At 31.1% G+C, this 26,916-nt stretch overlaps 3 protein-coding genes across 4 annotated transcripts; all 3 read right to left on the bottom strand.

Moving 5' to 3' along the window:
- Positions 1-1,854: 1,854 nt before the first annotated feature.
- Positions 1,855-6,467, bottom strand: LOC149060722 (uncharacterized). The gene is made up of 2 exons (XM_089230848.1): positions 5,899-6,467; positions 1,855-2,780 (listed from the first exon to the last, which is right to left on the bottom strand). Exons 1-2 carry the CDS (start codon positions 5,947-5,949, stop codon positions 2,559-2,561), a joined length of 273 nt encoding a protein of 90 aa, XP_089086974.1. The 5' UTR covers positions 5,950-6,467; the 3' UTR covers positions 1,855-2,558.
- A 150-nt stretch (positions 6,468-6,617) lies between these two features.
- Positions 6,618-18,188, bottom strand: LOC107163129 (uncharacterized). Of its 2 annotated transcripts, none has more exons than XM_015510385.2 (8): positions 17,756-18,188; positions 17,373-17,522; positions 13,496-13,615; positions 11,939-12,040; positions 11,661-11,828; positions 11,241-11,432; positions 11,079-11,150; positions 6,618-8,460 (listed from the first exon to the last, which is right to left on the bottom strand). In XM_015510385.2, the coding sequence occupies exons 2-8, from the start codon at positions 17,472-17,474 to the stop codon at positions 8,182-8,184; spliced, it is 1,035 nt and encodes a 344-aa protein (XP_015365871.1). In that variant the 5' UTR covers positions 17,475-17,522; positions 17,756-18,188; the 3' UTR covers positions 6,618-8,181. The 2 variants fall into 2 exon arrangements, with proteins under 2 accessions (XP_015365871.1, XP_015365869.1); XM_015510383.2 differs by having other exon boundaries at positions 17,760-18,188.
- LOC149060721 (uncharacterized) lies at positions 8,467-11,062 on the bottom strand. Its single transcript, XM_089230847.1, has one exon. The coding sequence runs from the start codon at positions 10,252-10,254 to the stop codon at positions 8,626-8,628; it is 1,629 nt and encodes a 542-aa protein (XP_089086973.1). The 5' UTR covers positions 10,255-11,062; the 3' UTR covers positions 8,467-8,625.
- Positions 18,189-26,916: the final 8,728 nt, after the last annotated feature.

Genomic DNA, 26,916 nt, shown 5'->3' with positions numbered 1-26,916 from the left:
TTTGTCGATTAAGATTAAACGTTGGAGTTTTTGAACGATATAATTCTAAATTTAATATCTGTTATTTAACATCTATTAACCGTGGCACACAGGTACCTAGGATTTTGGCGCTTTCGTACGATACGATTTTGGCGCTTTTGTACGATACGACTTTATTTTTTCTTATCTAATTTTGGCGCTTATGTCTTTCACCGAACGGTATCGTATACCACAATGCATTACTGATACGTGACGGAACTTTGAACCGTGTGGACTAATTGACAATTGTACGGACGCAACACGGACACGGCACGGTCGAGATAATGTGTGAAACGTTCTATAAATAACCATACATTAGTCATTGATTAAGTATACTTAATCTATGCATTAGTGAACCGTCGAAAAACCGTGTGTGTGTGAAAAGGCCTTTGCCCTTTGGGCCCTGATACGACGAACCGATTGTTCGATTGTAACGAGGAGAGCGCAGAGACAAAAATAAACGAGATAAGCGCTCTATTTTTTTTATTACAAATTTTAAACATATTTTGTACATAAAACATTTATTTAATGTGTGCAAACAAATAGGTAGCAAGGGCAAACGTTAAGGGGTATTTCTTTATTAATTAATTGGTTTCAATTCGCACAACTAATCAATTTAATACATACTGCAGTTGTATTCAATGTTTCAATCAAACAACTTCCAACGGTTGAAGGATCTAATGTTTTACCAGATTCCTTGACAATATCTAACAAAAATAATTTCATATTTAAAAAGGCGGGTAAGTCGTAGATGTCGCTTTGCTGTACAGTAGGTTACAAGTGGGTTACTGCATGTAATGGATGGAATTAAATTTGAATCCAATGATATTATATCATTGTATACGAAAAACGATTCTGAGCGAAGACGGTTTATCTGTCTAGGATATATTATAGATTATTAAAAATTTTCAAATCTTAGATTTAAAAAGAAAAATTTTTATGAATTTCTAGTTTAAAATAATTTCCGAATTTTCGTGATTTTTACATATGTTGTCAAAATTCAAACTTTGAATGCTTGTAAAAAAAAATTGTGCCAATATATTTCTTTAATTTTTCACCTGCTATTGTACAAATATGTTAGGAGCTTTATATAAAATTTTAATTCTTAAATATAAAAGGAAAATGTTTAATGAATTTCTAGCATAAAATAATTTATGAATTTTCGTGATTTTTGCGTCTGTTGTCAAAATTCAAACTTTGAATGCTTGTAAAAATAAATTGTAACTATGAATTTATTTTTATTTTTCAACTGCTATTTTTAAAATGTGTTAGAAGCCTTGTATTATAAAAAAACAATTTTTTTTCAACAAAAATTCTATTTCACAAATTTTTTTAAAGAACCTTTAAATTTGTTAAATAGAGGTTCTACTTTATTTAAATTAAATTATTTATTCTAAATACATATTATTATTTTGATAGGTACTATTTTAGGGACTGGTGGCATATACGCATATATTGTGAATTGTCCTATAAGTTAATACTTATTTTTATTTTTTACTGCTATAACCAAAAGAACCGGCACTAAAAGAAGAGTTCATTTTTATTTTTGAATCTCCTGACGAGATAATTATATTACAATATTATAGTTAATAATATAATTGAATTATAAATGTAGACAGCGGCCCACCGGGAATTTTCCAATTTCCCAATGGGCTAATTCGTCCCTGGTCCCTTCAGATTCGTTATAAAAAGTTTTCACTGTATTCAGTATGGCATATTGAGATATCTCCACATTTAAATAAAATAAAATATTTTAATTTTTTAAATTTTTTACCATATTATATTGTATTCAGCTGTAAATTTAAAACGCGTTGGTTGATAGACATAGACATTAAATACAAGAACATTTGAATATATTTGATTAGAGTTGTAAAACTTTTTATATTACATCGTTAATCGTTGCATAATATTATGCATTAAATGTGACATACATTACAATGCTGTACACTGAAGTATTATTTTTAAATATACGTTCAGTGCATTTAGTAATATAATTAGTTATTCTTATTAGGTATACATATAGGTGTATTTTAATTGGCGCAAAAATTTTCACTCAACAAGCATTATTTATTTTTAAAAATAATAAAAATAATAATTACTGTTTATTTAAATCAACATGGAAAATTTTATGGATTAATTTTATCTCCTTTTTAAAATACATTAGCCTATTTAGTATTTACCAATTGCCTAGGTAGGTACAGATATAAAATCTACTATTGGTTGGTAATAAATCAGTATATATGATATACGTCTTGTATAATAGTAAAGAAAATAACAACAAATAGGTAATAACAAAAAAAGTATTACATACATTATTTGAGTAGTATATGATATTGTGTGCTAATGTTACGTAGGTGCTATAATAACTGTATACAGAGCGCAATCGTTTTATACATATATGAATAGAGTATACATGCCAATAAAAATATTATGATATAATATGTTATATGTATATGGCTTATGTATAAAGGTAATCATTTTTATCATAATATTTTCCAAACGATGTGTTCATCGTACAATATTAAATCACGACGTGATCATCAACACCACCACCACCAATTCGACGACGATGACGGAGGTGACCACCAAATTGATGGTAGTGATGACGACCACAAAGAGGACTGTGGTGGTGTTAGTGGTTGTGGCATCATTAAGTCTATCCTCGGAGACGCTGGCAATGTCCGTTGTTCATTCGGTACTGGAGTGGACGATGAAGCGGCGAATGCAGATGAAAACGATTTGATGAACTCCTTCATTTTAATCTACAGCATATTGTGTAATATTTGTAAAATTTGTCAAAAGAACACGATTATTATCTTAATTACTATGCCTAATATTATAATATATTGTGTCTCAAAATACGTGATTTACTGGACTATGGGAGCTTTACTATAAAAACGTCTACCTTAGAATTTTAGCCCTACCATAATTCCTTGATAGGTAAATGTAAGATATAACCACATTACAGAACATCCAATTTACACCTTTTAACTATCAACCTATTTGTTGAATAATCTATTATCACTAATATATATCCAATATACTTGTTAAGATGCATCTGTGAAAGTATAATTATGGTTATGTATAGTGATCAGAGCATATATTAACAAAGTACGTGACACTAGTGAAATAAAAGCGATGAGATTGAATGTTGGTTTTACCTTTTACCTATACCAACGGCTATACCTAAATGTTTCCCTAGTAGAAAATTATACTGAAGTGGCACTCAGTAAGCATTAGTGAAAATAGGCTCTGATAGAGATGGTTGATAATCTAGAAATTTTTTTCTTTGGAGTAATGGAGTATCTAGTATTTATTTTAGATTCTGAGCGAAGTGATGAATATATCGATTTTACAACGTTGTGTGTTTTATATTTTTTTATTTTTTTTTTTTGCGTGTGTCTCTATAATACACAATAAGTAGTAGAAATTATGTTTCGGTTTTTAACTTCAGTAGGTTTCCCAGTGGGAAAGTGAATCTAGTTGATGCATTTAAGAGCTCAAAATTTAAAATTACCAGTAGTTTTAAAATGCGCCGGGAAAAACAAAATTAAGAAAAAAATGGTATTTTTTACGCAAAATAAATTTTGGATTTTGGTGTAACTTTTAAACATTTTACCATACATGAAATTTTCACTAAATATTTATGTTAGTATTAAAATTTGCATCATAAAATTTTCTTACTTTAAGCTGCATACGAGTACCTACATTAAATTTTCATTTTTTTTTTCTATAAATGTTGATCAAATTTTATACTTAAATAAAATGCTTGAAATATATAATACAAAACTCCTAATATATTGTTACAATGGTAGTTGAAAAATATTGAAAATACATAGTCACAAATTTTAATTTTTAAGCATAAAACAGTTCGAATTTTGACAAAATACATAAAAATCACGAAAATGTGCAAATTATTTTGAGTTAGAAATTCATAAAAATTTATCTTTTTAAATATAAGATTTTAAAATTCAATACAAGATTTTTCATAACTTTGTCTACTTTTATAAAATAAAATATGCCTGTCGAAATGTCAAATTGAACTTTCATAACTTTATAAGTGTTTGAATTTCAAATTTTAGCAACATTGGATATTCACTCGATTTGTCTTGTACGGACATATTATGAAATTTAAAATTGTTTTGATTTTTTATTCTATAAATGTCAATACAATTTTATTTGTTGGGTCAAAAAGCTTAAGAATTTAATACAAGGTTGCCCATAAGTTTATATAATGATAGTTGAAAAATATTAAAATACATTGAAACTTTTTTTAATTTAGAAAATTTTAAAAATTATTTAGTTAGACTACACCTAGACTAACAAATCATCTCCGCTCAGAATCGTTTTTCGTATATAACGTTATTATATTATTGAATTCAAATTTAATACCATTTATTACCACTTGTAACCTATATATAGTAAAGCGACATTTAAGTACCCAAATTAAAAAAAAAAATATTTATGCATTACAATTCAAGATACAAACGATTAGGTAATGAAATATTGAAATACATAGTTTTACTTATTATTTTAGTATATTTAAAACCAGTAACCTAATATTTGTAATAAGCAAATTTTCTGACGATATATTTTTCCATTTTTTTTACATTGGAAACGTGAAAAGGTAAATTGTCTAGTAACAGAATTCTTCTTCAACAAAGTCAATTTAAATGTTGATATTAATTGAGGTCTCTATAGTCCCTATTATAATATTGGTGTTTTTTAGACGACATATTTCTTACCTGTGGGTGCCCTTTACGCATTTATTATGAATATCAGAATATTAATATTAATTTCATAAAATAAGTTTACATCTCATATTATTTCCATGGTTGACTGATGAATCAAAAACTAAATCGTATATTAATATTAAATTAAAAATGCCAAAACTCACTTTCCTATGTATGTTGGTACAAATTATTTTTGAACTTGTAACAAACATAAAAAATAAAAACAATAGGTATTATTATTGAGTGGTGAATGCAGAAAATTGTGTGCGTATACTATATCGACGTATCGTGGTTTATAGTATACTCATAATTCACAAATCATAGCTAAATGGTTTTCATTGTCTATATTTCTGAGTTTCTTACAAGGATATTATTAGGTATCACTTAAATATTGCAGTATTACAATTTATTTTATATTCATGGCGATTAATTTAACGTGATGGCATAATGCACTCATTATAAGTATCATTATCAATTTATTACCCTTTATAACTAATAGGTATGTAAGTGATAACTACTTATACTTAGTTAAATAAGTTATATCGAAAAATTTATATAAATTTAAGCAACTTTCCTAAAAAATAAAAAAATTGTATCTGGTATATTCTTGTAAAATGTAATGAATGTATCTTGTACCTTATATCTAGAGCGCGGATTTCTATGCAATTGTATATTTTTTTCCTTTTGATATTTTTGGATTGTTGTCAGTTATGTCCACGAATCATCATAATTTGAAGCTAATGGTGAAATTTTTTTTTTTTGCATATTTCTGTATATTTAAAGGTTATTGCATATTTTTTTACATATTTTCATGATTTTAACTGCATATTTTTTGCATATTTTCATGGAATATTTCGATACTTATAAGTACTTAAAAATCCGCGCTCTACTTATATCCATAAGTGTAAATGTGTAAATTGATGTATTTATATAACTTATGTCTTTTCAAGTATCTTACCTACCCCTGAGCACAGTATGTGCAAAATTGGCAATAGTTTAAGTATTTGATTTTTCTTGCAGTTAAAAATATACGATCACAATTGTACAGAAATTATTTTAAGAGTAGTTTTAAACTAAATGTTGTTCAACACATGACAAATACGTACTTACTTATAGGTAGGCTTTAACGTAGACTATCAGTACTCACCATAAAGGCATTCTTGATGGAAGTTAATAGTCCACACTTTTTGCACCACATTGGTCTCTGCTCCTGAAAAATCGGCAAATATATAAAGTTTTACTTATATGTATAGTAATACTGTCGTGAAACCATTATTACCTCCATATATTATTATACGCTTGATGTGATAATAGATGTTTCATTTTTTTTTTTTTTGGAAAGTATACCTTTATAAATTTTTTATTGTATCAAAAGTTCATAACTAATCAGAATAGAATATTCATGTTTACTGTTTTAAGTTATTTGAATTGATTATTCGAGACAACGATATAATTAATAAAATCAATTGTACTATTTGTACTTACATTACATTGATTAGGAATGTTTCTAAGGGTATTAATATTTAAGTCAATCTAAAAATCGTATTGTTTATAATGTATAATTAATTTTGATTGTCTTCTCTCTTACCCATTCGAACAATTAGATATTTGTTGATATGCAATCAAAACCACGTTTGCAAAATTATTGAGAAAGATATTCATTTGTAGCAATTTTTAGTACAGCATATCTTTGATGGTGATAACGGAGGTGTACTATTTATTTATTAACTACTATCCTCTGTTCTATTTTATTCGCTGTTTTAAATAATAACTGATCATAACTATATAGCCTTGAAGGAATTCATGGGGAAAAGAATTTAGAGTGGTGATCAAGGAATGGAACATAAAATACGTGCAAACATTAAATAAAATACTAATATGGTTTCTATAATTTACACACTATAATTATTATTATTATGCACTATATAGCGACAATGATGATAAGGATTATGTTAAAATACCATATATTTTAACAAATTTTTTTTTAAATTAGTCCTTATCACCTTATCGCGTTTTGATTTCCGTCTTATAATGTTATATACAATATAAACTATATGCCTAATATGATAATATTAACATTTTCTAAGACTACGATTATTATTACCACCGTTCTATTAGTAATACAAAAAATATATTTTACTCAATATTATACACCGCTACCTTTATACTAATCTATATTTCAATGTATGTGTGTAGATCACTACAATAACTATTACTACTCTACTGACGCTAACCACTATAGGTAAATTAGTTCTAAAATAAACTAATTTGATAGTAAAAAAAACATAATGCTATGATATTAAAATATATATGATGCATGACAATAATAATATGGCATTTTGTTCGTATACACACACACACATACGTATTGAATAGTAGCCAGTAGGTTTGTGTGTACACAAATAAGTTCATATGAGCTATATTAAACTACTTGATTTATAAAAATATATGTATATGTATATATATATATATATTTATAATAATATTATAATATGTGTAATAACTTAACATAATAATATATACCTAATATTAATTTGACGTACGGATGGACGGGGATTAACAACAAACACCGACGACAAAAGACTAGAAATATTTTTAGTGATGTTTTCACAGTTTATTCATGAAAACAGTGATCATCTTTAAAAACTATGATGGAAAGGATTTCACCAGGTGATCAAAAAAAAAAAAAAAAAAAAATATATAAAATGTAAAAAATCAAAATCAAAAATGTACTATTGTATAGTTACCTACTCGTTTTATCTATTTTCACCGTTTGATCAATAACAAATCAATCTATATTATGTTTCCCAGCGCACAATATTAAATTATTTATTTACATATTACAATGTATTATGGTATGATTCTATTTAAAAACATTCTTTTAGTTTTAGTTTTTTTAAATCATACATAATATAGGTACACGTAAGAACAAATACTATTCATATTATGGTGAAATTAGCAAACTAATATGCAAAAGTTCGACGTTCACAACCAACGTCTGAAATTTATAAGAAATTTAAAAAAGTTTGTTTAATTTATGTATAGGTAATATCACATAATATGACCGGAGAGAGAGAAATATTAAGAGTATTTTGTGGTGAATGGAACAAGTGTAACGATCATATTTTAGTATCGAATTTATCGTCGTTGTCGCTGTTCGTAATAGACCTATCCGTACATTAATTGTATTATAATTAAATAATACATAATATTATTATATATTAAATATTTATTCATTCATCGTTTTGAAAACGATGATGATTATGACGTAAGCGTCAGATGACACTTGTCGGTCGGTTGGTTAGACAATATTTATATACATACATACAGAGTGAGCTTTAGCTGGTGTTGGTGCTTTATTACTATTTTACTAGGTACTACATAATGATTATACAACACTCCCGCCGCCGTTACCGCTGCCGCTGGTGATTTACAACCACAACCGGCGACGCAGATCTCGGGGTCGGTCATTCAACAGCTGTGTATAAGTGACATCTTGCTCGTTAGTTTCTGCCACTGAAGCGAATGGTCGGCGGAAAAAGCCACCGATCTGACGCCTTCTTACCGGGGTGCCAGAAGCTGGAGAGGCTCCATTTCCACCAGGTCCACCGCTGCTGGAACCACTGCTCGATCCTAGGAAACCCAGAATGTCAGAACCACCACCTGTACCACCGTTGGTATCATCACCACCATCACCACCAGCTCCACCCTAGATTGATCACAAAAATAAATAAATTTAGTTCATAGCAAATATATATCTTGACTTTATATTATAAAGTTACGTACCATTAAACCACTGCAGCACGAAAGTATTAATATTAAAAAATATGGGAGGGCACTTAAATAATTTTACTTAATTTACTAGTAACTAAATTTAAAAATATATTTGAATTGGGATACAACCATAAGTAATAATGATAGCAAGAAAAACTTCACGATTAAATATCATCACCGTCTGTGTGTATACATGATATATAAAAATTTTACTTGCCACAGCCGTTGATGCAGATGATGATGAAGATGCGGAGGCAGACGCAGATGCAGCACCAACAGAGGATTGCGATAGGATGGTCGCAAACAAATTGGCTAATATTGGACTTTTTGCTACCGAAGTCAGTGAAATAGAAGACTTAACTGAATTTGCAGAGTTCGAGCCTTCTCCCCCTGGTCTCCTTGCTTCTACCATCTTAGTGGTGTTTTTAACCAACCCAGAATCTGACCCCCCACTTGATGAACTAGATAATGGAGCAACTAAATTTAAGATAGATCCCGAATCAGATCCTCCACTAACATTTCCTGTTTCTGCGGCATTACTACCACTCAAAGAACCTGATAACGGTCCGATGAATTTTAAAATGGACCCAGAATTCGATTCACCATTACTACCTTCTCCACCGCTTGATGATCCAGATAGGGGACCAACTAAGTTTAAAATAGATCCAGAATTTGAACCTCCGTTGCCATTCTCTGTTTCCACGCTGTCACTTCCACTACTACCACTACTCGATGAACCAGACAGGGGTCCAATGAGTTTTAAAATAGATCCTGAATCTGATCCTCCACCCCCATTATCTTCTTCCATACTACTACTTCCACTACTTAGTGATCCAGATAAAGGCCCAATCAGATTCAATATGGAACCTGAATCAGAACCCTTACCTGCCTCACTACCACCACTAAGGGACCCCAGCAATGGCCCGACAAGCTCTACTATCGATCCGGAGTTTGTAGACCCACTGCTGCCACCATCACTATTTTTCTCTTCATCACCCTCACTGCCCTCCTGCTCGTTATCACTCTCAGCATCACTATTTCTGCCACCACTTGATGTTCTAGAAAGAGGTCCAACCAAGTTCAATATGGATCCAGAATCTGAACCACTTCTATCACCACCACCACTTGATGAACCTAAAAGAGGACCAGCCACATCAAGTATTGATCCAGAATCTGAACTTCCGCCTTCTCCCTCACTTCCTCCACCACTTAACGTTCCTGAAAGAGGTCCAGCTAATTCTAGTATTGATCCAGAATCTAACCCTCCAGCACCACCACCCCCATCACTTAATGAACCTAAAAGGGGACCAGCCAAGTCAAGTATTGATCCAGAGTCTGAACTTCCACCTTGCCCCTCACTTCCTCCACCCCCGCCACTTAACGTCCCAGAAAGAGGTCCAGCCAATTCAAGGATAGATCCGGAATCTAGCCCCCCAATACCACCACCCTCGCCACTAAGCGAACCTAAAATGGGACCAACTAGTTCAATTATTGACCCAGAATTTGAACTTCCCCCTCCTCCCTCACCACCAACACTTTCATTACTGCTGCTGCCATCTGTTTCACCTCCGCCATTTTGTTCTGCTCCAGTTATCGTTATTCCAACGCTATCTCCAGTTCCATTTCCATTTGCCACCGTTGAAACCATAATTTCATTACTATCGTTGTCGCCATCCAATGATCCATCTAATTCGTTATCATAATCGTCAACATAGTTTTTACTATCCATATTTTTTGGTGTTGCCCTCTTTTTCCTTGTAGTATACAACGGTGTTTTCAACGAATTCCTAAGATCTCCATTTCTTACGTCAATGCCAATGGCATTACTTCCATCTAAATAGCCAGTTGTTTTGTCCACTACATCATCATCGTTGCCGTCACTTCCTCTAGGTCCTGAGTTTTTTTCTCCCTATACACACACGTGTGATAGGAAATGCACAACAATTTTACAGTTTGTTAGTGCAGTTATATGTAAATACAAATACAAATGAATAATAACACGGTGATATTTGATACTTTTGGTGATAAACATATATAAAATATCATGCAACGACAACGGTACAATAGTGAGACAGGATATTAAAATTGAATTTTTTGATAGTTGTGGTATTAAAGCTGAAAGTCACTTCAGGCATTGGACGTGGTGACGGAATATTGGCTTGACAAATTTGCATTGCAATACGAAGTGTTGTATACTATTCTGTACTAATTGTATGATACTTATGTAAGTACTCCAAACGCACCGATGACTAAATACTTTGGTGCGTCACTATAACGATAATATGTCAAGCAAGCACAAATTAAGTTTAGTATAAACTAAATATAAATACGAACCTATGCTATCATTACTAACACTACTACTACTGCTATTACTGCTATTCATTTATATTAATAATACTAATACAGTGCTACTGCTGATGTGGTGTAGTACGTATTAACTAATCAACTAGGTTATTCTTAAACGAAAGTACATACCTACAGTGTTATGCAGTATGCAGTACCTATGTAATGTAGCATATTTTATTTCTAAAAATAAAGAAAATTAGTACTTACGCTACTGCTGCCTATCAGTGGCCCTAACAGAGCCAATATGCTACTGGATCCTGAACCACCCGCTCCAGCACCCTAAAATACATAATTTTAACACATAAATAATAATATCCATAAATAAAAGATTATAATATATATATATATTTATTGGAGAAAAATATTAACTGTATCGTCACTTGTGCCGCCTGTTGATGGATCTCCGCCTCCAACTCCACCACCGCTACCAGCTGACGTACCACTGGACCCGCTGCTACTACCAAGTAGACCAGACAACAAACTCAAGGCATTAGAACCAGCTGGAACACCGGCACCTCCTCCATTGCCATTTAAACTGTCTCCGGCATCTCCGCCATTACCCTACCAGCATATAATTATAAATATTATACTTTTCATTTATAAATATTATTATGTTATATGTAAGTATATTTTTAAAGCTTAAACATTTAAAACCTGCGTCAACCTTAAGTTGTAAGTATAAACTTTATAGTTTATAGGTTATTTTACACAATCATTTACGCGTAATAACTAATAAATAATAATATTTTTATCATAGCCATTTTCTTGTAGAATAAACTAAAAACTTACACCACTGCCACTGCTGCTACCCAACAAGGGTCCCAAAAGAGACAAAATACTGGAAAAGCTGCTACCACCAGTGGCTCCATTTGGTCCAGCCAAGTCCGGACCACTTCCGTCAGTTTTGCTGACGTCTCCTGTTCCGGATGCTGCTCCCGAGGATCCAGCGCTTACACTCTATACCAAATACGCACATCAAGAAACGGACGTGAATTTAATGGATTCACATTTAGCGAATGAGTAGTTTTCAGGCAATGAGGGGGGGATTTATTATTTATTTCACTTACACCACTGCTGCTTCCCACCAATGGGGCGACTAGATTTAATACAGATCCGCTTCCACTGTTTGTATCGGCTGGTGCTGAAGCTGGAGCTGCTCCTGCGTCCAACTGTAACGTAATAATTTCATAATTTTATATTTTAAACGTATACGCACTAAATAATTACGAAACCACTCTAAATTCATAGTTTTGAAGACCTTATTACACATCAATTGTTCATATTTAAAACTTTAGCAAGGTAGATTTGATTATATTTATGTTGGTGATTATATTAGGTAATCATAATTAGACTATAACTAAAACTAGGGTCCAGAAATGTACAAACAATTCAAAAAGATTATGAATAAAATTTTTATTCTTCTTCTTTTTCTTCTCCTTCTCTCCCAACTATTTGGGATCAGCCACCCTGGTCCTCAATTTCCACTTACTACCGGTGTAAGACATAAGCGCCAAAATAAGATAAGAAAAAAAAAGTCGTATCGTACAAAAGCGCCAAAATCGTATCGTTCATAAGCGCCAAAATGGGATAAGAAAAACAAGTCGTATCGTACAAAAGCGTCAGAAATTAAATAACAGAATTAAATTAAAAAAACTCCAAACGCTTAATCTTAATCGACAAAATATGTATTATCTGATTACGATAGATTGTCAAATAGACAGTGGGTGAGCAGTTTATGTTATAACATATTGTTAGTACCTATTTCGTAATTTCGTAATTTTATTTTTATAAAAAATCAACCAATTTATTAAATGTATAAAATATTGATGTGCATGTATATTATAATTTATTATCGACATTTTATTTTTATTCGAAAAATCAACCAATTTATTAAATCTATTAAATATTGATGTGCATGTACCTATACCTATATTATAATTTACTATCAACATGATAATATTAATATAATATAATTTTTATAAGATATAGAAATTTTTAAATAACTACCTACTTAATACTTATATAAAATATTAATTTTGGCGCAAATGATAGGTTATTTTTGTACCTTTGGCGCTTATGTCATATGTTGGGTATAGCAGGTATACAATATTAGATTGGCGCTTATGTTCTACAGATTTTGGCGTAAATGAAAGGTCATTTTTGTACCTTTGGCGCTTATGTCATACAGCCCTTACTTCGATCCTTGGCATCCTCCTCACAAACACTAGTCATTCTCATATCGCACTCTATAACTTCAAACCATCTCTTTTTCGGTCTTTCTCTTCCTCTTTTTCCATTCACATTCGTGTTCTTTGTCACTGAAACTGCCTTAGTTTTTTTTCTTCTTAAAACATGTCCTAGCCATCTCAATCTATTCTTACGCAATTTGTTAACTATTGGAGCCACTCTTACACTATCTCTTTTATACTCATTTCATTATAAATACAATTATAATTACAAAACATTAATATAATTAGTCAGAGGGGCGGGATAAAATTTTTTCCATAATTTTAAAATTATTTACAACATATTATTTTCAAAAATATCAGTAAGTTTTTGGCAGAGACGTAAAGTTCTTCTTAGCTGCGTACTTGCACTTATGAAAATACTAATTCGAGACCTACCGTTCCACTGGATGATGATCCAGCCACAGTTCCGCTGCTGCTTCCCAATAGCCGGGTGATAACTTCTAAAGCTCTAGTTTCACGGTGTAGTAGCTTCTGTGGTTCACCCTTGAAGTCAGTCTATGAATAATTTGAGAATTAGTTAAAATAAACTGTGTTATAAATTTACATCGAAGTATAAAATATAATTATTATTTCTGCAGACCTTGAGTTAGGCAAGATATAAATTATTTGTTTGAAAATCGTGGTTTTTAAAAAAAAATCGTTTAACCTTCTCTCAGTCAAAATAAATCTACTAGAAATTATATGGAATACAAATTAAATTCAGATTAATGTGAAATTGAAAAATAATTTTTGAAAATACCAAGTAGACCTTCAATAATAAATAATAATTATATTATAGTATAAACATACAATAATTTATGATAAATATCGGATAATTGTTATATATGCAGCAATAATAAAATACAGTCATAAAGAGTGTGTCTTAAGTTTTAAATTGCATAGTTTGTTTTAGTGATAAACAATCGATAAAATAGTATTCAAAAAAATGTTTAATGCATTTATTTATTTATTACGGTGACTTTGCCTATGGAAATTTAAAATGATCCAAATGGAATGTATTTCAATTATTTCAATTAAATCTATCTAAGAATTAACAAGCTTTTGAAAGTAGTAATTAATAAAAATATATAAACGGTTCAAAATGTTACAATAAAAAAATAAGAACTACTCGAATCCATAACAATTTGCCTGTACAAAGAATATGTCATAAGCACGTGGATGTGTTTTTTCAAATCGTCGTGACGAATTGATAAACCACGCGTAAAACGATTTAAAACATACACAATATATATAAAAATATAAAATAAAATAACAATCTAAAGTTTATTTTAAATCAAAAAAAAAAAAAGTAATTCTAATGACTTTTATTAATATTTAGTAATTTTAAATAATTTTCAAATACATGCAATTCTAATTTTTATTTGAATAAAATATGTATGAATAGTCTTTTTTATTAATATAATTTCTTAGAACACTATAATACAATATTATATTTAATAGTATTCTTTAATCCAATCAAAAATATAAAATTAAAATGAGAAAAAAAATCAACTAGAATTGTCTCGATTGAATAACCTGTCATATTTTTTACTGTATAAATTATTATATTTAAATGTGTTTATATCAGTCAGTCTTATATAAAAATATTTATAACACTGTTAAAGTGTTATATTATATATTGATATAACACTATAATATTCTATACAGCAAACTGATATCTGGTGAGCATTATTTTATAAGCTGGTCGATTTATTATTTTGCTTTCAAATTTAAAACAATCGTACAACACTGGTTTAGGTTTGTGCAAAAGTAATCGATGCGAGACAAGTGTCCACTTTCAGTCTCTGTATACATTAAATATTTTTTTTTATACTATTATGTATAGTGTACAAACATTGGGTGAAAAACGTGTTGGTTTGCTAACAAACGGGTTATGACTGTAATCATTTTTATTGAATTTTAACTCGTTTAAGAACGTGAACCATTATTCCGTTATTTTTACCTATTCACTGCACATTGGTGTTCAACATAATATTTTTAATTTAAAATACACTGTTGACTTACTGACTTGGTCGGTAAATTAATTTGGAAATCCCTAGATAACCAATATGGCAATATGGTTCAAAATCTCAAATTCTTTAGAACTATTATGTTCAGCACAATATTATGTTGAATCGTTCTCGTTACGTAATGCCGTGACATACCTATTATAACTATCTAGATTTTTCTATTCTACTTTGTAACTAAGAATTTCTTATTTTGTTACACGTTGAACTGTACCTACCTATTCAAAACACAAGTATAAAATGTTTGAACTAGGTACTATATTTTATCACGAGATAAATGTTCCGATAAACGTATTAAATTATAATATACATGTTACATATAATGTTATAATTTATAAAGCATCCAAACTTCATAGAAGTCTACCGCGTATACCACATACATAATATTATGTGACCACATACACAAGGTGTTATATAGGCTATATAGGTACCTAGCAAAGTTATTATATATTATAATATGCACCTTTTTTATATTATTATATTGCGTGTATGATGCAGGTACCTACTCTGTAGTATAACATTATATCTCTCAATCATTACTCAGGGCCACCCTTAGGTGAGAACCTAGAATCGCCGTAGAAAAAATCGAACAAAATTATTAAGAACGGTATCGAAATGATTACTAATCGCATTGACAGCAGTTAAGACAATAATCATACGTAGGTAATAATAATAACGAATTGCCATGTTATTATTAAAAAACGCAACACTTATATTACCTATATAACAATTTAATATTTCATTATTGACGCCCTTCTATTTGCACTGCCACCCTCGGGCGACGTCCAACACGATCGTTTGCCCTACAGCGACGGCGCTGGACACAATATGTTGTTATATTATTATCACCCGCTCGCTGGCCAAGCGGTGAGCAATAAAATATGGTCGGCGAAAGCGATAGTGACGCCGTTTGGGTATATATCGCTTAGGGCCGGCTGCGGAGCGAGGAGCTGCGATGACGGTGACGGCGAAGAGCGTCGCAACGGTTTGGTGAATGTGGGTCATCACAGATCGGCAGATAGCCGGCAGGCGACCTTGGATCACCGCCGCGCTTATGCACCGGCGGGTCTCCGCCGCGGTCGTCATTGAACCACTTACCCAGAGCGAGCGGTTATAAAATCGCGTAGCACCGCCGCCACTTCTCGTCACCGCCAACGTGCCGGACGATGACCGCTGCCACCGAATATTATGATGATATTATTATACATTATTACTATTATTATATCATTGGTCGTATGATGAATAATATTATTTTACGCACGCGCGTCTTGAACATTAGAATTATTATCGCGCGCCCGTGTCATTGTCATCGCATATTATCTCATAATATTAAAGTTAGTTTATACTGTATAATATTATCATAACATATTTTAATTAAGATATTATATTATACGTTTACCTTTTTCCAGAATTACGACGTCCATTAGATTACGCAAGAAATTGAATTAGGTTTCAAACGAGATAAAATAGGCATTTACATAAATATGAATAATTAATATCTCACATTAGTTTTGTGTTTCCGATATTGTCGGGAATGAAAGAGACGGTTTTCGAAATAGCTATAAAAGTGAAACGATAATGCATTGAATGCCTATACAAAAATGTTTACACCCACACGCATAGTTTTCCAAAATACGAAAAAAATAGCTAAATAAAATCCAACAGCATATTAGCATTATTATTATAATGCCTACATTTTATATCTACCATACTGTAAAATAGTGCATTTGTGCATTGGTGCAACGCACTGTTCTACGCGGTCGCCCAAAGTCATAAATTAGTATAATATTGTGACCAATACGAAAATACGATAAGTAGGTGATGCGCCTAACGATACAAATTCATAAATAGGCTAATCCAACAAACCCAACTTTGCACAATCTCGTACTACCTAAGTGCGTTTTGTATATCCGCTGGGCTGCTGTGGATTTCGTATACTTAGTTTATTGTTATATTTTTATTATTATATTTGGCATGGGTACGCTCTTCAAAGAGATTTCTCACCGTGAGTATACATTTTAATATTATTAATACTTCATAATTTTTTTTGTTAAAAGTGTATAGTATCACACGTACCATCAATGTAAATATACGTATTATATATACATTGTGCGAGTATATACGACAATGGGATAATGATGCACCACCAATTTAGCCTTAAATAATAATTACATAATATAGTAATAATAAAAACGAACAACGCCATGATATTATTATTTTACGGTGATAATATTATGACTATTTACCTGTGTGTTGAAATCTTCAAAGGCCGCGGTCGCTGCGACCAGCATAATGGTCATTAAAGCCACGACGCTGCAGCTCGTGCTGCTGCTGCCAGTGGTCCTCATCGTCGGCGTATCACCACAATAACGATGAATGGAAAATGGCAAATGACGCTATCCAGAAAAATAAGAAATCCCAATCCATCGATATAATAGTTATTATGATTGTGATAATAATGTAATGATTATAATATTCTATATGATATATGTGAGTCCGCTGTAATATTATATCTGCATCGTGTGTGGTAATAAATTATAATTGTATTTGTACAGTTTCGAGTGCAATAAAAACGTATTTTATTTTAGTATTATATGATACAAACATGTAAAAAAAAAGTCGTTGACACTTACGAGAGTATTGCGCGAGGGTGTGGATTGCCGCCCGCGGAACTGCACTGTTGGGGCGGTTCGAGTTTTTATTTTTCACGCTTCCGGTCTCGCCGCGATTACAGAGAAAAATGTAGTGGCGATACGAGAAATGAAACGTCGACGAATAACGCACCACCTCTACATACAATATACGTTCATCAAAGTAAAAATTGATAATAACAATAATAAAAAATGTTGATTATTTATGGCGAGCGATCTACGTTGGTATGTAGTCGAGAGCAGTGTCACTGGTATATATAGGTAATAAATTGCTACTGCTGGTATACGGTGCTGCTCTGTTGCTGTTGCTTGCGCTGGCGTCTCCGGTATACTGTTGGCCGACCGTTTGGTCCAGTCGCTGCCGTCGACGCGGCACCTCGAGTGGCTTTCGGGGGGACACCGTGTCGTCTTGGGGACGTGTTGGTAGATATCCAGCACACGTATACCATACAGTCTTCTACCCGCGGTCCCGCGTTACCGCGAAAGTCATCCCCGCCACACACTAGTTAAGCCTTCACGTCGTCGTTGTATTATTATTATGGTGGTATATTTAGTAAAATATTAATACTATTAGACCGCATATAGCGTCTGCCGCCGCCGCTCACGATTGAGCAACAGCCGACCGATTACGAGATAGCGACCGCATCGGCCTCCCGAGAGATTTTAATACACATATGTATAGGTAATACCTATATATTATTATGTTTGTCAATACACGCTGCCGATAACCTAACCTACGACGATGATAATAATGTTACTTGTACAACGATCAGTGACAGTCGAATCAAGTTTTTTGCATATTATAATATTATCGTTATTAATATTATTATGTATATGGGTATATTATTTTTATTTTATATTGGCACATTATATAACTGTGGTTTTCGTGTTTTCTATCTAATAGAGTCCAATCTGTAAAATACAAAAACTACATTTATCATAAGACAATAGGCACGTAGTTACGACTTCAGGGGTCCTTCAAGATGACCATTAATTATCACCATTACTTTTTCTCCTATATTTATCCGCAAATTCATTAAAACACTCAAAAATATTTAAACCTATATCATATATCTAAACGATGTTAAAGACTTAAAAACTGATGTATATATTTATAATTCTGATGATTATTTTTATAACTATTAACTATTAATAAATGTGGCTTACTGGCTTTATTACTTTTTCTTGAAAATAATCTTACAATTTCAAATAGTTACCATATTATTAACAACGAATAAATAAAATAATTTCATCTGTGAAAACTTTAGCATATGGGTTTGTCAGCAAATTAGTGTTATATGTATTACCAACATTACATTACTTTTTTATTCACTTATTTTCTAATGTACGGAAATATATTCCAATTTTATAAATTGTAATTATAAGTAGCTATAAATATATATATAATATATATACATAGATATTTATATTACATTAATATATTATTTTGTTTTTTAATTTTATATATTTTATTTTATGTCGGATGTAGACGAGTGTAGTTAAATGTTATAGGAGGTATTTCAACCTTGTTATTTCATAATTATATTATATTGAATATCGGTATGCCCGTTTGTCCGTAAATTAAACATAATATAAAATTATTATAATGTGAACTATAACTTTATCTGCCTAATAATAGTACCCTTATTATTCACGATTAACATAAGGATGTAAAATATTAAATGAATAATGCATAATACAGTGACCACGTGTTTGAGTTAACGATACCTACAAATTATTAAAACGAGTTTATTTTCAAATGATATTTTATGTTTTAGTTTTGTGGTAATTGGCTTTGGCGTGTTCGTTGCACTCACACAATGCAGTTTTTTCACAGTTATATACGATGTACGATGTACCTAACTAAATAGTTTGACAAAGCAGTACCTACATATGCATAATATTGAATAGGTGGCGTTAGAAAGAGTGAGAGTGAGCCGATTGCAGTTCTCAACACGTTGCCGTGTAATAATCTACAGCAATCTATCACTATAACATGTGTACCTTTCAAAGTTAAATAACTAATTGGATTACTTTTTACGGCTATAAAGTAACTATGCTATAATATCGGTTTGTTCATAATATTATAATTATTATCAAATTATTTAACATTGAAAAACGAGAATTCTAACTAATAAGTTTATTGCGTAATATTATGTGTTGTATTTTTAACCTTATAGCATATATTATAATTTATAACTAATTTTCTACAATTGGCATAGTTTTGTGCATCTATTATGTACTTGGAAACATGTAAATTTCAAAAAAAATTTTAACTCTATACAAACTCACAAAAATTGACTCTTGATAGGCATATATAGAATCAGCATAATATAATAATATACAATGCACTTGCTATGTTTAATGTTGTTCTTTTTTTATTACAATTAAGGAACCATCATCACAAAATAAATAAAAACATTTTGTTTAAACAAATAGTATATTCGATAATAATTTGTCTTAAACCTAGGTATTATAAATTATAATTAATATAATAATATATATGTCGTATTATAAAGTTTTAGCAAATGAAGGTTTTGTTGATGTTATATCTTATATAACATGTTAACGTTTTGCTTAATATTTCTTAATAAGTTTAATATATTATATTAAATTCAATATGATTTTACAAGATCATAGTTCTTAAAAAAATCGTCAAACAAAATTTATTAAGTGCAAATTCTAAAGAAGAAAAATAAAAATTCCATATTGTGACGCATTAAACCTACGCTAAATTTAATCACAATATTTAAACATTTTAAACCATAAATCCCATAAAAAAAAATTGTAGCCTGACAATAAAATGGTAGTTAAGAACCTATATAAACCTTTTTATACCTAACCTATTTAAAAAATATTCCTTTTATATTATTTTAAAATCTCGATATTAATCATAATCACATATTTCTCCCCTCATCATAATCACTATCAGACATGTTTTATATTCCCTAATAAAATCTGGCACGGATATCAATTTATATGGGTACTCGCCATCCGGATACACTAGGTAGTAAACGTAGCGGTAAACGAATTCGCTGATAAGCTTGCCAATTCTTCTGCCTCACTCAGTTGCCCTTCAAATACAAAAATCCTAAGGTCTGACTTTGATCCTTAGGACTTGCACATCCAATCTTTGGCTCAAACACTGGAGTTCACTCTTTCCTCACTTTGCTACCTAGTATAGAGATATATCTTCAACCTTCCCAAAACTACTTTGGTTCTACAACCTCAATCTTTCTAGGAGATGCATTATATCTTTCTCCAGTCTCTGATTTGGGCACACAAGACTTCCTCTCATTCCATAGAACTGTCATTGAATAATTCCACTCTCTGCACACTGCACAATTATCCAACGGTCTGTGATATCAGCCACTTACTGACTTACTATTTATCTATCTCAGCTTATAAACTCATCGTGACCACCTACTGTTTCTTTTGAACCCCTCCAATATCCCTTTCGATTCTATAAACATTTTCTCAAATCAACAAAAAAATATCACATTAAATATATTATCTTCCTTTAACCATACTGACTTTTTAATTTTATTGTATATTGTTTCTATTTTTTCTTTTCTTATAAACAACTATTACATTATATTGAATAATTATTGAAACTTATTGTATAAACAACGTTTAAATAATAATAATAATAATAAAAAACAGTTACTTTATGTTTTTACTTTATAATACGAATATTTAAAAAGTTTTCCTAAGCCGTCTTACTATATATGTAAAACTGTGGTAAATATTGCCTTGTATGTATAGTAATGATACGATTTAATGATATATATGGGCTACTTTTTGTATAAAAAAAAAATCACCTATAAAAACAACATTTGCATAAATTGTATTTCTGATTTTAAAAAAATATACATAAATATTTCATAATAGTTGGATGGTGGAAAAAAACGTGTTAAGAAATTTTTAATACACCTAATTATTGTACTTATAACCTATACAATCAGATACGAACATTATTATGTCAGTCGCTGTCAACGGTAGGTACGTCAATATTTACAGTGACGTACTGACGTGTGCGAGTTTATGGGTATTACAGTATAGAATAAGCATTTAAACATAATATTTATCATTATTAATTCGTTATACATTCGTTATTGTCATTATTATACCAGTGACGGTGGTAGATACTCAAAATACACAAAGAGAGAGAGAGAGAGAGTGAGAGAGAGAGATAGAGAGAGAGAAACAGAGAGACAGTGATAGAGTGAAAGAGATTGATATTGTGCATCTATATTATCAGAGCGTTATAAAAATTATAAAATTATTGTGCGCGTAGAACGATACGAGTTAAGTAGCGAGTATAAATAATATTATTTTAATAGTTAGTTAATAGTTTGGCACTACGACGTTATACCCACAATATAGTAGAGAGCGGTCCATCAGTGGACGACGACGACGACGATGGCGACGACGGCGACAAGAACGCGGCGACCTTGTACCTATTTACATTTAGTGTATTTTTACTTATATACTCGTCGTCTTCGCCGTTAATGACGATGACGAAGATTTCGTTATTAGAACTCGCGCATTAATTATCGCACTAAGCTGATAATATTTCGTTAGCCGCGGTTCGTGCGATTTTTAGAGTCTAATAAGTGTAAATTGTAATTATATTATTATTATACTGTATGGGTATGTGGTTGCTGTAGGACAGAGTATATATTATAATTATACACACTATACAGTATATAGTTATATACAAGATTCACACATCTGTCACTGTCTCTCGCTCACCCTTCTACTACTCTTTTTTTTTCTCTCACTGGCTGGCCGCTGTCTAAACGATACCGCGAACTGCAGAATATCAAACCTACTCACTTATGGAGAAAAAAATATGAATAATAAATATAAACAGACGTGAAGATAATGAGGTAAAATTGGAACTTATTGCAGGGAGAACTCTGAACTCTATTCCAGTAGGCACATATTTTTATTTTTCGATTACGCTATAGCTTTACTTTTTCAGACATTTGAGGATTCTTCAGTTTTGTACACCATTATTATGACCACTACATCACCATTTACTGCAATTATGGTAGTAATCATCAGAAAAGAAATCAAGGAGCTCTCACAAAAAAAAAAACACATCATGTGCTACTATAATAGTACTGAATACTACCATTGATTATAAATACTTTAAATGACATAAATATTGCACATTTTATAGAACTAATTTGTGTATGTTCTTGGATCTTCCTTCCAAAACTGTTCTTTATAATTGTGCCTAGTCATCATTGGAAATGTCGGGCTTTAAAATTGGACGACGTCAGTGGCGGCTCGTGGGTGCTGGTGATGGGGGTGCGACTTTAAATATAATACATTAATGCCCTGCCCCCTAGTCATAGATATAACAAATTGTCAAATTAAGTATAATGAAAATAATAAAATGAAACATTTATTATAACATTATTTGACATGTTGAAATAGGTAATTAAAATAAAAAAATAATAAATTGTTCACTTACAAGTTATAAGATGTATGCAATGACGACAATCTTAGCCGTTTCCTACTAGTCGCAGCCTCGCAGGCCGCAGAAGAAAATAGAAATGAAAATAATATTATAATTATATATAATTATATCATGGACGACGCTACCAGTCGTCAAAAACGCGTATATAAGACCGCAGTTCAAATGTACACGCATGTATACATGTATATATTATTTTATTATTAAAGTGTCATAAATAATAAAAATGTTTCAAGATAATAATCGACAATAACAATAGCGATTAGCAACCGATAACAACGAGCGTATACGGTTAATTTTAAAAATAAACACTAATATTTTTCTTTATGGACGACGCTGCCGATCGTCCAGACCCCGCAATAAGTTCGCAGCTAAAACGTACCCGCACGCACACGACTGCAGTGCCATCGGTTATAATGTACGTATTCAGAATTACGTCTGGACGACGCTGCCGGTCGTCCAGACACTGCTCGTGTGTGCATGCGTACCAGCGTACCCATACGCCTCCTGGTATCTAAGGGAAACAAATTTAATGTTCGTATACGACAAAATATACTAGAAATTTAAGTTAGGTCTTAATAAAAATTATTTTTTTTAAATTATAGAATTAAAAAAATAAATAAATTTTCTTCTTTTAATTAATTTTAGTAGGGGGTGCGATCGTCCCGTCGTCCAAGCCACGAGCCGCCACTGGACGACGTTATAAATAGGTCTGGTGAACGGATTTTTTGATGTGTAACTCCACGGCCAAAAGTTCATAGACACCACCATTTTGACTTCAATAATATTATACACTTATAATGTATACGAGGCTACCTTCTGTTGTTTTATGCACACAGTTTTAAATTTAATTCAGAATTCCGTTCGCGGGCTTGATAAATATGAATGCGTGAAACGGCCCCGCACGTTCGCGACTCACGGCAGTCCAACGATGATGATGATATATTCTATATTGACAAAAAAAAATTACAATATAATATATTATACTGTGGGACGTGCAAGGAATATAGTACCTATATAATATTATATATGATATATATATATATATATATATATATATATATATATATATCATATAGGTACCAGGCCGTGGTCACCGATATTACATAAGGACGCGATACGAATTAATTTCACTTGTGTACAACATTGAACAGTGGTCTAAAGTCCTTTGTAGTACAAACTACCATCTGTGTATACAAATATATAATATAAACACGTTATAATATTGTGATAACGTTGAGCACCAAATATTTTATATAGAACAAAACTTTTGAGCCACAAAATAATGGTCATTGAAGCGTACTTCATATAGGTAGACAAATATAAGTAGATAGGTACGTATAAGTATATTAAACGCAGTGTGCACTAGCCTAAGGCCTAGCTTAAACTATATGCCAAAATCTTAGTCGGCATTGTATTAATTTACTAACCATAGTAACTATAGGTATAGTCATTTATACTACCTAAGAATTACGGTAATATGAAAAACAGAGCATACTGGATTGAATAAATTAAATTATTATTTTCTTAACTACCAACTCGATGATTAAAAATAAATCGAACTGTATTCATATGCCATGATTAGTTGCTAAAATAGGTACACACCACTCTAGTATCTATACTAACACAGTCTACAATTTAAGACGCAGTGGCTAGGTCGTATAAACGACTCTATCGATTGACTATAGATAAAATGCGTGTATAATGTATATGTACGTTAGGTATGTATTATTGTGGTCCATCATTAAATTGCGTGTCGAAAGAATAACAGTGTTCAGCCAATAACGTCGTCAAGGATACGAAGTTTATTAGTCAGTTGGTAACGGATGGGCAATATTGTGACGTACCGACGGCGACGTATCATGAGACGTACGACGAAATATGAATTTCATAATATTCGGTAATAAGGTAGTAATAAAAATTAATTTATATTGCCTATATATTATGTACAATAATACTATATTATAATATACAAACGCGTATCACTATAATAACATATTATAGTGATGCATATGTTGCAGTCTGCTGCATGCATCCTTCACGCGAGACGACGACAAAATATGTTTTATATAATATTTATATGATATATTATCAATTTATCATGTCTGGGTTTCCGTCGTAAGGCAAAGGTACGTCCGTGCACGACGCCCATCGGCCACCGAAACGACCTATTACAATATTATTGGGTCGTTATTAATATTGTATTATATTACCTATGTATCATAATATTATGTGCGTGCGTGTGTAGTATACGCCGCCGCACACGTTTGAAAGCCTCGCTCGCATATCGGGAGATTATGATGTTTGCATTATTATTACAATATAGCTATTATTGTTTTTATAATTTATTATGATTATATGGATACGCGTGGGTGGCACGTAACGCATTATGACTTAAACTTAATTACGTTACGTCATTACATCGGACGAATTGGAGATTTCTGTTTTAGTGGAAAGACGACTATATGAAAAAATGATTCAATTATGTATACAGAACAGGGTGTTTCTGTGTGTGTAAAGGTTAGGTTTAAGTTAAGCTTCATTCTTGAAATGGCTATAAAAAATAGTGTGTATAATAATACTAGTGTAAGTATTTGAGATATTTTTTAAATTGCTGGAAGTAGGTATACTAGGTAGATACAACTTATATGAAGAATTTTGATTTATATTTTCATGCTTTTTAACTAAGCATACATTTTTTATATAAATATTACAATATAAAACAAAATTTAATGCCTAATAAACTTATTTTTATAGATTAAAATGTTTTAAATTAGTCGAAATATTTCAAAAATATCATCTCGCACAGATCCTACTGATCCTAGTAATAACCGTTACTTTAGGTGCAAATATAATCGGATATTAAATTATGTCATACAAACTTAAGCCTCAATCACTTATAAAAAATGGATTTCGCATAAAAAAACTTTCAGAGGACCTTGTTTTAAATCTGCAATCATTAGGTGTTAAAATTTAGAAGGGTGAAAGTAGGTAACAGTTCTCTTATATAGTATTAGTGTTGTGTGTTCCTCGTTATTGGGTTAATTATTGTAAATTGTAATGTATGTGCCTACTGCCTATTTAATTTGAATACAATATTCATTGAAAATCGAAATTTAATCGAAAATATCAGATGTCTATAATGTAGCTCATAAAGCTCTAAAAACTTAAAATATTATGAAAATTTGTCTTTTATAGAAATTGCAAAATAAAAATTTGGTGAAAATGTTAAATATTTATAGACGTTATAATATGTTAAGACGATATATATGGTAAGTGTACCTATAGACGGATATTCGTTTTTAAATTACACCAAAAAGTAAAATTAATTTTTTTTTTAACTTGTTTTTGCGTTTAATTCACTTATCTTTAATTTTTCTCCTGATAATTTTGAAAAATTCTGAAAATACTAAGAATTTTTTACTTTTACCCCCTCGACGAACCTAGACCTAAATTTCTACCAGAAACCACACCCAAATTTTGAAATCTAAGCATTTCTTCTATCATAAATTATAATTTATGTAGGTATATTGTTGAATGATAGACGAAAAAAATGTTGAATTAATAAATTCATTATAAAAGTCAAAGTAAAAATTTTATAAATTTTATCCTACATAACATAATTCTCTACGATAAATAATACAACTTTTT

This window comes from Diuraphis noxia, unplaced genomic scaffold (assembly GCF_037042655.1).
Source record: "Diuraphis noxia isolate RWA-SAM2 unplaced genomic scaffold, SU_Dnox_SAM2 contig0001, whole genome shotgun sequence".
Classification (NCBI taxonomy): domain Eukaryota; kingdom Metazoa; phylum Arthropoda; class Insecta; order Hemiptera; family Aphididae; genus Diuraphis; species Diuraphis noxia.
This window is presented reverse-complemented; position numbering and strand designations above follow the sequence as displayed.